At 41.7% G+C, this 13,019-nt stretch overlaps 1 protein-coding gene across 5 annotated transcripts; it reads right to left on the bottom strand.

Moving 5' to 3' along the window:
- Window positions 1-505: 505 nt before the first annotated feature.
- Window positions 506-12,995, bottom strand: sox10 (SRY-box transcription factor 10). Of its 5 annotated transcripts, none has more exons than XM_037792678.1 (6): window positions 12,874-12,995; window positions 6,865-7,754; window positions 4,903-5,165; window positions 2,284-4,754; window positions 2,178-2,219; window positions 506-1,746 (listed from the first exon to the last, which is right to left on the bottom strand). In XM_037792678.1, the coding sequence occupies exons 2-4, from the start codon at window positions 7,305-7,307 to the stop codon at window positions 3,967-3,969; spliced, it is 1,494 nt and encodes a 497-aa protein (XP_037648606.1). In that variant the 5' UTR covers window positions 7,308-7,754; window positions 12,874-12,995; the 3' UTR covers window positions 506-1,746; window positions 2,178-2,219; window positions 2,284-3,966. The 5 variants fall into 5 exon arrangements, with proteins under 5 accessions (XP_037648606.1, XP_037648605.1, XP_037648607.1 ...); XM_037792677.1 differs by having other exon boundaries at window positions 506-1,914; window positions 1,999-2,219; XM_037792679.1 differs by lacking the exon at window positions 2,178-2,219.
- Window positions 12,996-13,019: the final 24 nt, after the last annotated feature.

The following is a 13,019-nucleotide window of genomic DNA, read 5'->3' on the forward strand; positions in this document are numbered from 1 at the left end:
CAGCCGATTAAAGAGAGGGAATTAGGAGTCGGGCTTAACCCGCGACACAGAGAAACACACATGCACACTATAACAAACTTGAAATATGCTTATAGGCATGTATAACCAATCTTACCCTCATCTGGGGCTGGATTAGTTCAAGTTTGGTTGGAGGAAATTTACACAGTAAACGGCTACAAACTGCAGCACACTAATGTATATCTGATGACTGCTACTGTTGTAATGTAACACACCATCCCTGCAGTCTCATACACTGCCTGCTTATACAAGGCACCATCACTCACCTTTCCTCTGCTGATGGTTGTAGATTGCTGTAGCTGTGAGTCCCAGCCAGTTAAAGTGAATTATCCACTAGCTGGACAGATTACGCCAAGAATGTGAGCAGTGGTTGAGTCACTAGATGCCATGATGACGTGCTTTTCATGACAATTTGTTGATGACCGAGATGTGTTATTTACTATTTACGTAATTTTGTTTCATTTAAAAATGTTCCAAGAGGCAGATATGTATCAAAGCAGAAATAATAGAGCTTTATTTCAAGTGAGCGTAAAAGGTCATTAGTCATCATCATCACATGTTTAGGCTTTCGCTATTGCGGTTATTTAGAAGTCATGTTGCTGTGCAGTGCTGGCAACAGTTATACAAGAATGGAAATTATGAAATACTAAAATGGCAGTAACAGTCAAAGGTCGTCCTCATAATGGAGAGAAACAACTAACAGCGCACACAAACATAAAAACAAATATAAATAAGAAATGTTAAATTCATAGCAACATAACGCATATTTTCACACAACAAGGATGTAAAATGAGCTTTGCCTCTTGTGCTGGAGGTAAATGGTTAAATAGAAATGGGCTTTAACAAGCAGTGCTGCATGCATATGGTTCGGATCCGTGTCCATAGTGATAAAGAATATTTGAGTGATATACATAAAAACAAAGCATAGTAAATTCATTTGTTTTTGATTTTTTTTTCACTTTCCAAAATGAAGAATAAGATACTTAAAATACAGTTGTGTTAAGGAGATGAGGGATAGAAATTACATGTGGAGAAACAGTAAACTATCAAGATGAGGAAAAAGACACAACATGAAAAATCTAATTAACTAATAGTCCAAAAATTGGGAAAGAAACAAACATGATTTAAGATAAAATACTTCTCTGTTTCATGTGTGAGTTGCAGGTATTATTAAGGGCCAGGCACATTTTATATTTAATATTAGGCTGCGTTAAAATGTATCATCTCCTGGAAGCTTTACTCGCACAATCTCTGGCAACTGTTTCTCAGTATTGGCATCTCCCACATTGAAACAATGTTGTTTTTAAAAAACATTTACTGTACACAACTACAATCGCAAGATCTGACATTTCACATTGAATATTCGATACATATTTTGAAAGACACACAAAGGTAAAGAAAAGACAGTGGTGCAGATTTTCAGTGAAAATAATAATGGCAAAAAGCATTTAACAATATTAATACAGTCAATTGTTAAAACAATGAAAAAGCTTCTATCATGCATTTTTTGACACACTGCGACTAGGGATGCACGATAAGGATACTGATAATCGATAATTACCAGCTTCTCATGGCCGATACCGATAGGATTACCGATAATTACATGCTTCACATGGCCAATACCGATAAGATTACCGATAATTACCTGCTTCACATGGCCGATACCGATAAGATTACCAACAATACCCGCTTCAAATGGCCGATACCGATAAGATTACCGATAATTACCTGCTTCTCATGGCCGATACCGATAAGATTACCGATAATTACATGCTTCACATGGCCGATACCGATAAAATAACCGATAATTACCTGCTTCTCATGGCCGATACCGATAAGATTACCGATAATTACATGCTTCACATGGCCGATACCGATAAAATAACCGATAATTACCTGCTTCTCATGGCCGATACCGATAAGATTACCGATAATTACCTGCTTCTCATGGCCGATACCGATAAGTCTACCGATAATTACCTGCTTCTCATGGCTGATACCGATAACAAAATCAATAATTACCTGCCTCACATGACCGATATGATAATTACCTGTTTCTCATGGCCGATACTGATAGATAACCGGTAATCACCTGTTTCTCGTGGCTGATGCCGATAAGTACCTGCATCTCATGGTCAATACCGATGACCGATAATTACCTGCTTCTAATGGCCGATACAGATAACATAAGCAATAATTACCTGCTTCTCAAGCCGATAGCGATAACCGGTAATTACCTGCTTCTCATAAGATACCAATAATTACCTGCTTAACATGACCGATACGATAATTACCTGCTTCTCATGGCCGATACCGATGACCGTGTTGTTCATTTATTTTTTTCTAATAAAGTACATCGAAAAACTTGTATTGCAAATTGCAATTGTGTGGTCTTCTTCTGAAACTGTGGAAAAACGTCCACAACGGTAACGACATGTTTGTCTCTCTAGTCAGCATGCTGTTTGTTCTTCTTCTTCTTCTGTGTTTATTGGCGGATCGCAAACCAATTTTGAATGTGCATACTGCCCTACTCTATCGGAGTTGCTGCACTTGTTAAGTTAATGAAAGCTATTTGGCTTCGTATTATCAGCTTTATTTATTGGCTATAATTTAGTTATCGGAATAATACATAACATAAATTTCCCATTATTGGCCCGATATATATCATGCATCCCTAATTGCGACCATGGTCAACAGAAATGGATTATGCAAGTATAAATAGAATTGTCTTTTTTCATGAATGTTCTTCATGATTGCGTCAAATACTCGAACGAAAAATCATCACACTCATCAGTGCCATTGTGAAAAAAGGCAAAAGTAGCTTTTGACACCAAGATGTTTTTAAGGCTTTTACAATAAGTCACATTGGAAACATGTTGACAGCTAAGAGGAAACTAATTAGCTACAAAATGTAAGGTAGTTTTGAGTGTCACGTTGGGAGAAATGTCTGTAAAATCAGTTTCTTTTCTCTTAAGTTTTGGTCTCAAAACTTTGGTCGTTTAACAAATATCTCAAATCTGTATGCATCAATAAACATACATTTTTAATTTCAAGTACATTGTACAAACTATCCTGATAATAGTCCTCGTAGAAATAGTTTTTTGACTAAATATACATTTCACTTAACAAAACCTCAACATAGTTTTATGGCATTTTACTTCCATGCACGTCCATTGTGTGTACAAATGGCATTTTAAGTGAACACAGCATCATAATTTGTCCCTATTGAATATAGGGACAAATGTGCCTCAGAATGATATCAGTAATTGTTGTATTGATTTCCACAAGCAATACGAAACTAACATCTCTTTGATAAAAGGTCAATCTTGCCTGAGAAGTGAATGGGCCACAGCCAAATAGTTTCACACTCCATTCTTCTGGTACAAAAAAAAACCCCATTTCATATTCATGAATTTGGCTCCATCTCAGTCACACCCTTCACAATACAGATCGAAGTCTTGCCAATTCTCAATGTGTACCATGGTCTCTGTTGCTTCTGACCCCTTTTTGGCTTGTGGGAGAGGGGTGTAGACTACAAGGTGCCTCCTCTGATGCACAAAACTGACATGATCCTTTACCACTATGAACATTGCCAATTGTGTTGTTTGGAGCGCCAGAGGCTTGGCTGCTGTGAGTCTAACCTGGAACTCTGCGATGGGTGTAAAGTAATACATTCTCTGACTACTACACCGAGAGCCCCAAATAATCAACCACGCTTCAAAAGCACCACGCTCCAAGCTCATCCTTGGGCTGTGGCGGCATTCCTGCATCGGGGCAGGGGCAGAACGGGGTTTCACCCCTCCTGCCTCCCCTGCCGACTCCCCCAGTGCCTGCCCACTCCCCCCAGCCCAGACCACTTTCACCACCAACACTGTTGTTGCTGCTGCTGCTCCTTGGGTCTGACATGGGGGCTGAACCTGCACCAGTGCCCTCTGGTCTCGTTGTCTGTCATGGCCGCGACAGAGTCGTGTAGATGGGCTGTTCCCAGTGGGTGGGGCTGTGTGACTGCGGCACGTTGGCTGGGTCAGAGATGGCAGTGTACAGGGGCCTCTGGGAGGGCCCCATGTAAGAGAAGGCAGAGTATAACCCCGAGGCCTGGCCGGAGTGAGCGTAGTAGGACCCTGAGGCCTGGTGGTCAGCATATTCAGCAAACTGAGCCCTGGAGGCCAGTGAGGGGAAGGCAGAACTGTAGTGAGGAAGGCTGAGGGGGGTGTAGGTGACATGGGAACCTACTGAGACTGCCTCTGCAAAGTGACCCCCAGTACCCCCGACCTCGCTCTTGATCTGGGCCTTGGAGGGATCTGAGCCCAGAGGGGGGCCGTGATGTTGCAGCGGCGGTTGCTGCTGCTGCTTGGAGAGCCAGGCTGCTGAGTGTCCACTGGCCGCTGCCAGAGCTGAGGAGATCCCGTAGGTGTACGGAGAGGCCGGAGAAGCTGTTGCAGCGGCTCCCCCAGCACTCTGCCCAACCCCCGGGTGTCCATTGGGGGGAAGGTACTGGTCAAACTCGTTGACATCAAAAGGCTCCATGTTAGCCATCACCTCGTGGCTCATCTCACCAATGTCCACATTACCAAAGTCGATGTGAGGTTTACCAGATCCCGGAGCACCTGAGCTTCCCTCTGCACCCATTGCACCACGTGAGCCCCCATTCCCAGCACCCTCCCGCTTTCCATCCCCAACCTTCCCAGACTGAGGCTCCGTCTTGGGAGTGGTGGGAGGTGTGGGAGGACTGTGACCTGTAGAGACACAAGAAAACATGTAGTTACAGTAGTTTTCTTTGCCGACTCAACCAATTATGTATCTGTGTGCCACACAGTTGTATCCAGACTAATCTAACAGTGTGATGGTGTCAGTGAGGGAGTGGCTGGGAGCCTGAAAGCCCACCTGCAGCATGAGGGTGGTGCCCATCTGCCAGAGGGGACCCAGCTCCCCTACTGAGGGCCACATCCAGTTGGAGGCCCTTGTAGTGGGGTTGGCCGACCTCACCCTCCGAATGGCCATCGGCCTCACTTCCTGACCCAGAACCAGGCTTTCCACTTTTGCGGCGTCGTGGCTGGTATTTGTAGTCAGGATAGTCCTTCTTGTGCTGCTTCCGCAGCCTCTCTGCCTCCTCGATGAAGGGTCGCTTGTCGCCCTCATTGAGAAGCCTTGGATAAAAACAAAAGCTTTGCTTAGCTTTGTTTAAGGTATGATGAAAAGTCTCAGCACTCAATAACAATTAAGCCACACTGTTCTGCTTATTTTCTACAAGATAATGTGAAAAGTGTGTAGAAATTTTGGTAATTTTTCTTTTAGGGAAATGGAAGTCATCTGAGAAAGTGATAACATGAATACTAAAAAAAATACACATTAGGATGAATTCTTTGTGGCTTCATACTCTGGAGGAAGCCAAGGATCTGGATTAATGGATGTAAAAGAATATCAACACAGTATATGGGTCAAAATGATCTTTCACAGATAACAGCGATATGCTCAGCAACGTACTTTTCAGTAATAAGTTTGATCAATTTCCAGTGCATATTAATACGTCATGCTTCATTCTCTACGTCTGCCCAGCTGCGTCTAATGTCACGCCTGCCAGGGGCCTTTGACTGCTGGACAGTAATGGAATAATGCAGATGCATCCTGTCTGCAAACATGAAACTGCTACTGGCAGGAATGGCATGAGAAACTCCTGACCTTCCTCAGCCTCCCTACTCATCGTATTTCTGGGCCAATTAACCAATCATGCCTGAGCCCAAGGTCAAGTCTTCATCGAATTAATGTTCGGTCCTCACAAGGTTATTGGAATTAACCTTTCTGACCTTCTTGTCAGCATATAGCGAACGTTCTTTGTGAGAAAATAGACGGATGGTCTGACGGAACTATAAACTTAAAGAACCTCAGGGGTTTCTGTGATCAAGAGGCAGCGGTGTTGACAACCAGCCCAACGCTCAAGCATGTAATCACACACAGTAAAAGATTCAAATTTCAAAATTTAAACGACATGGAAAGTCTTGCAATACCTTTTAAATTTGAGGGTTGAAAACCTGTACTTTAAATATGAGTTAAAAGGTTGTGAAAGCACTCGCTGATTCCCTCAGGAGCCATTTACTCCAGCTACATGGCCAGTAGAACAGTGTATGAAATTAGCCTGGATTCAGGAACATGTGACTGCGATACACTCGCAGTAAACACATACAAATACTTCTCAACACATCTAAAAGTGTGTAGTGAGAGAGTTTGGCAGCGTATTAGGTCAATTTCCTAAAAATCACGTTCATATACAGTACAACTCAATTACAGCAAACACATTTAGCTGAAAATATAAAGATCAGCTCATGTGAGGGACTGTTGTCTTGCTACATTTTCTCATGTCTCAATTATGTCTTTGTTCATGAGAAAATAATAACTTGACTTGAACCAAATGATCAGGGGAAAAAGGAAGAAGCTTGTTCATCATAATCAGAATTGGTGCAAGAGATCAGCTGATTGAGGTGATACTTCTTTTGAAAGTTGTTCTGGAAATACCCAGAACAACAAGACTGCTTTTCCCAGTTGCATTTATTCTTGAAACTCTCAGGCTTGACCTTGACACTGACCTTTGTCCTATCCTAATCCCCTAACCCCCCACCCTAGAAATAAACCCTGGCCCTTATCTATAGATGTATTCTCCACATGTTAATGTTGTATGCTGCTTTAGTGCTGTAGGCTGTTGCTTCTTTTTGCTGAAACCCTCTTCAGACCCAGTCCTAATTGGGCTGTACACCCCTGCTGTCTGCACATTTTTGTGTGAGCATCATCTGAACATCACAGTAATTTTACTATTAGCTTCTCAACTATCCACATGAAGTGAAGCATCCTCACCTCCAGAGCTTCCCCAGGGTCTTGCTGAGCTCCGCGTTGTGCAGGTGCGGGTGTTGGTCGGCCAGTTTCCTCCGCGCCGCCTGCGCCCACACCATGAAGGCGTTCATGGGCCTCTTCACGTGCGGCTTGTTCTTGCTTCCGGAGTTGACGCGCACGGGCATGGGCACGAGGGTCCAGTCGTAGCAGTTGAGCACCTGGCTCACCGCGTCCCGGATCCCTGCGGGGAAACGGTCGTCCTCGTCTTCGGATTTGATGGACGAGCCGCCCGCCGTCGAGTCGTCCAGACCCGCCAGCTGCGGCGGCTGCTGCTGCTGCCCGCTGAGAGGCGAGTCCCCCCCGCCGGTGGCACCGGAAGAATGCCCCGGTGACAGGGAGCGACTGTCGTCCGACATCCCGGGACTGAGCTCAACCTCCGAGAAGCTCTGCTGCTCCTCTCTGGACATCTTCCCACACACACACACACACACACACGAGCCTCCAGGTGCAGCAGAGGATGCGTAAGGTGTGTTCCTAAATGCTCAGCTCTACCTGTCCGGGTCCTTGTTGCTGTTTCTCCCTACAGTTGAGTGATGCACGGAGTGTCGGCTGACTGCTGATATGTCTGATCTGTCCTGCTGGCCTCCTTCAAGTTTATAATATGAACTGCCAGTCTGTCTCTACTCTCAGCCTCCGTTGCAAAACTCTGTGAGGGTTCCACATTAAAGTTCTTTCCATCCGTGTTGTTGGTATCATAGGCGGCTCAGTGCGCACCTTGGACCCCAGTTTACCTGCTAACGCACAGCTGTCTGCGCCCAAACTCACCACGCTCTCACTGACTTCCCTCCTGACTTTCCACCTTCCTTCACTCTCTCCTCCGTTTGACCCCGCGGTGGAAATCCAACAGATAGGACCTGAAATAGCAGAATGATGAGGAACCTCAGTTCAACAACAAGCCAGAGGTATAGATGAGAAAACAGTAAGAAAGAACTTCAATGACATTATGGGATATGCTATTCCAGACAATTGTGCTGTAATGTACCTATAGGGAATATTGGAGAGGTTGTGCATAGAGCAGATAGATATCTGGCAAAAAATCTGCTTATAGCCAGCAAAAAAAAGCTATAACAAGAAACTGGTGTAAAGCAGAACCTAAGGGGAAAGATCACTAGTTTGTGATTGTCCATATTTTTTTCAATGGAAATACCGACGTACCAACTAAAAATGAAAAGCAATATCTTTGACAAGAACTGGGAAAAATGGATCATTTACATGTAACATGAGACGTGTTGTTGGAGAATATATATACATGTTTGACTGCCCCTGACAACTGTTTTTGTTAAATGTTGTACTGTTCGCTGAATTTGTTAAGTGTTGTATTGTTTGTTGAATTCTGTATGGATGCTCATGATGTTCAACCCAAGTTTAAAAAAAAGAAAGAACTTCAGGGTCACTTTTAGGGTGGAGGTGCTGTTATAGTGTTTTAGTACATGAAGGCCAAGTCAAGAACCTCACGCTTGATTTCTGCAAAATGTCTTCTTCCATCACAGTAATAAAACCTTAAAAGACTGGCCCTAAAAGCATATAGCCCCACCCCAATTCTTTCTCAATAGTCCCTTTGTGGGCTGTGTCCCCATTGCTTCCACCTTTCACTCTTATCAAGCAACACTCAATACAGATTTGAGAAGAGCCTCAAGGGATTTCTTTTAAACGTCACGAGGATTGGAGACATTTTCATGGAGGGCAAGACTAAAATGACTCCGTTCAAATGTGAGAAACAAAAGTGAGCCAAAGTCTCACTGGTGTCCCTTGTGTTATTTACACAGGCCTCATTATGGAACTTAAAGGTCCCATATCATGCTCATTTTCAGGTTCATTTCTGTATTTTGGGTTTCTACTAGAACATGTTTACATGCTGTAATGTTCAAAAAACACATTATTTTTCTCATACTGTCTGACTGAATATACCTGTATTCATGCTCTGTCTGAAACGCTCCGTTTTAGTGCATTTCAACGGAATGGCAACGAAATTGCGTTGCTCGGCAACAGTTTGGGTCCATGTGTACTTCCTGTCGGCTGATGTTATTTACATACACTGCAACAGGAAATAAACTGGGACACATTTAGTATGTTTACGTTAAAAGCTGTGAAATGGTCTGAATATTGTAGATATGTGACATCACAAATGGTCAGAAATCCTAACGGCTGGTTTCAAACGCACAGTTCCTGATAACGGGCTGTGTGTATTTTCTCCATGGATTGAGTGTTTTGATACTTTCATAGTACTTATATAACACTTAAACCTGCTTTATAATATAAAAGACATGAAAATCTCACTTTTTACAATATGGGACCTTTAATAACGCTTTTATCAAAAAGGTTAAGATTGGCCAGAATGGGACAGAATCTTCATTGAGTTTTTTCTATCCTTAAATTGTATCTGCATAAAGTTCAGTCATAAAATAAGGATGTAGGCTTATTTAGTCCAGCTCCTGTATAGCCCCAAACACACCTCACTGTTTAAGGTTTAGCAGTTATTCCAAGCTCCCTGGAGAGAAAGTGTTGGAATGATACGAGGCCTTCAGCAGCACAGACCTCGGATTTATACTCCTGCACTTCTTGGATAAACATGGCCTGCATGGCGCTGGAAACATAAACCCAGTGTGCGTGTGTGAATTAGACACAGTGTGTTTGTTAAACAGGGGCAGGTCTATCTGCGGACTGGAGCAAAATGTGTCCTTGTTTTGTGCATTAAATCAACACCCATGCCACGAAATTGAACGTCCTAAATCAGTGAACTTCCTGTGAAACAGCAGCAACACACTGACACAGCCAGCTGGTTTGTTTTCTATACCCAGGTGTCATGTTGCAGGAAAATTAGCCAGCTCGCTCACGTCCAGTGACATTATGAAATAGCTTGTCAATTTAACAGTCTGTGTGTTCATGTGTGGGTTAAGTAGAGGGGGATATATACATGTTTAACACTCAGGTTACCTCCTCTTTATGTTTGAGAAAAAGGTTCACCACTTTTTAAAGTTCATCCTAAGAAACTAGTATAAGTGAATTAATATATATATTAATTCACTTATACTAGTGAGCCAAATAGCTTTTAAAACACCTTTCTCATATTATAGTGATTATTTTGAACAAATAATTGCCCAGTTATTTTAAATAACAAAAACATGTATTTTAATGTTAATCTGAAGAGCAAAACCTAACATTTAGCAAATCGGACAGCACAAAAACAGCAAATTAACAGTATAGAATATGCATTTTTTTGCAAAATAAATAAATGATGGGACCTATGTTGACTTTTTTTGTATTAAATGAAAGAGAAATGTGCCCTGATATAAAATTGACCATTGCTTGAAGTGAATATTTAGTAAAATTGATCAATACAGCCCATGGACAAGACATGTACCCCTAATTATAGAATCACTCATATGCCTTTTCTGATAATATATATAAGCCGAGGTCAATTATTGATTGTGTGTCGTGTGGATCTTGACACTAAGTATAAGTGAATTAATATATGCCTTTCTGGAACTAATTTGCTACAACTTAAAAAAAAAGACTCCAAAGAAGAAACCCACACAGAAGGGCAGTCAAAATGTTACAAACTTGTCCTGTCATGTGACAGAGATGATGTAGTTTGTTGTGAAAACACACACACACACAATCACCCCTCTCTATAACCTGACTTTTTACAGTCCTGTTGAATATTATGTATTCCTAGTTTATATTTCTGAGGATCAGGACCCGTTTATCCTAACACACTAAGTATAAGTGAATTAATATATGCGATTCTGATAATCTATAGGCCGAGTTTCATTATTGATTGTGTGTCTTGTGGATCTTAATTAAAGTTTGACGTGTTCCGAAAACTATAGCTTTTAATTAACATCCAGGGCTGGACTGGCCATCTTTGCATACCGGGCGTTTTCCCCAGTGGGCAGACGTCCTTTTGGGCCGACGTATGTCTTCTTCTTTTTTTTGGCCCATAAAACATGTAAATCGGCCCATTTCTTTCTCTTAATTGACACTGGGCTGGCCCAATCGCTCTGTGCTTTTAACCTGTTTCTGGCACTGTATAGCATGTATAATCCAAAAAAAGGGACAGCACCGGCGACAAATGAATTATAACTGATGGACATTAGTTTATGACAGAGGGGCGAATTATTCATTTTTCTATTCATTTTCATTTCATTTTAAAATGCTGTTGCAGTGTACTTATTATTTTGTTATTTTCATTGTTTTAAAGTCACCAGAATTCAGGAAACAAAGTCTCTGAAACTCAGATTTTTCTAGGGGAGGACCCACAGACCTTTAGTTTTGAAATCCTCCCTATTTTTGAGGTCTCAAGGTTGGCAAGTATGCAAAACAACCACATTTGAAGGGATTTCCTCGAACAGAGCCTTCAACAAAACGTGGTACACACAACACAAATCACCTGTGGTAGGGCCGGTGTGGGCCAAAATGCCAGGGCTGATTTTTTGCCTCAGTCCAGCCCAGCCCATGGACATGAGATGTACCCCTAATTATAGAATCACTCATATGCCTTTCTGATAATATATTGGCCGAGTTCAATTACAGACTGTGTGTCGTGTGGATCTTAATACAAGTTTTTGACGTGTTCCAAAATTAACATCAGAGTGGATCGTATCCATGTCCAGCATGTAAAGCTTCACCATCTGTCTGTCCGGTGATAATGCATTGGTAATGATATTCGCCTGCCACCTGGTCTGCAAGGCCACTTCACAGACTCTCATCAGGAGAGAAACGATGCGTAAACGTCGTGCGTAAAAGGCACCAAACGCCTCGTTGCGCACGTGTTTTCACCACGCGCCGTTTGCTTATAATGTCACTCTTATGACAGAAAGGAAAAGAGCAATCTTCTTATCACTTGACCGAGTTATAATTGATTTTAAAGCGTTGTTTTTTTAGCGGATAGCGCCTCAAATTAGGAGCAAACAAGCGAATAATGAGCTCAACAGAGAGTCGTCTATCCGCTGCCCATCATTGTACCATTTGATTTATTATCTGATCGTATGTAATATTTAAATTGTTTTTTCGACACACCCTTCAAACACATCATGCTTGTTATTAATTATCATCACTGATCGCATTTACTGTGAGTAATGAATTCCGGCTATGTGAACTCATTATCGACGCTCGACTTGCCAGTGAGTTGGCCTTAATTTGCTTGTTTGGAAACTTTTTTTTTTTTTTCAATTAGTTTTACAATAGCTCATCTTTCAACTGGCATCTAGTCCACACAGCTCCAAAACAAAAGTAAATATAGAAAAAAAAAAAACAGCACAAGATGCAATTAAATCAAGGAAATTATTCAGGCTTTTTTTTTTTCTCCATCTGCACAAAAGTCGAGGATACTTTATCAATAATGTCCTTTTATAGTTGTTTCATAGTTTCTAACAACTTCTAAAAAACGTCTCCCTTCTTTAGTAAACTATTTGAGCAATTCTATTTCCACTTAGTAGAACAGAAAAAGCTTGAATTTTAAAATTGTGTCAAGAAAGACTGTCCAAACAAATGATGATTAACTATATATATATATATATATATATATATATGTGTGATCATATGTTTTATCTGCCTCGTTTAGTCTTGTCAAGTATTTGTTTTAAAGCACTGACCAGAAGAAGTGGCAACTGTGAATCTCGTTGTATTTAATACAATGACAATAAAGCTTTCTATTCTATTCTATTCTATTCTATTCTATTCTATTCTAGACCTGAATGGTTAACATTCAGGTCTAGAATAGAACATTAAACATTAAAGAACAAACCAGTCAGTTTGGAACAGTCTAAAAACCAAACTTCTAGAGTTGTTATAGATTATCATGGCAAAGTTATTTGATCATAAAATGAAATCTCTAATTCTGAGTCGGGTTTCTTCTTCTATACAATCCATACTAGAAGAAACAGTGCAATCGCAGAGAGAGAGAGTAGTGAGAGCAGCCAGCAGCAGCAGCAGCAGAAGAGAGGAAAGAGATGTAAATGCTGAGCTTCTTACTTCAGTAATGAGAAAAGGAGGTCGTCGGTTCTAGAACGAGAATCCTGAGAGTTCCCGAGTGTTCCAAAGTGACGCTCGCTCCCGAGCCCCCTCGCTCGCGCTGCCCTGGTATGAATGCGTGCTCTGTGTGTCGGTACCGGGACTTA

This window comes from Sebastes umbrosus, chromosome 14 (assembly GCF_015220745.1).
Source record: "Sebastes umbrosus isolate fSebUmb1 chromosome 14, fSebUmb1.pri, whole genome shotgun sequence".
Classification (NCBI taxonomy): domain Eukaryota; kingdom Metazoa; phylum Chordata; class Actinopteri; order Perciformes; family Sebastidae; genus Sebastes; species Sebastes umbrosus.

Excerpts from the sequence above, each read along its gene's own strand:
- sox10 (XM_037792679.1), bottom strand. The coding sequence starts at position 7,307 with ATGTCCAGAGAGGAGCAGCAGAGCTTCTCGGAGGTTGAGCTCAGTCCC. Across the intron at positions 5,166-6,864 it reads ACCCTGGGGAAGCTCTGGAG|GCTTCTCAATGAGGGCGACA; the intron begins GTGAGGATGCTT and ends TTTTTATCCAAG. Across the intron at positions 4,755-4,902 it reads GCACCACCCTCATGCTGCAG|GTCACAGTCCTCCCACACCT; the intron begins GTGGGCTTTCAG and ends GTGTCTCTACAG.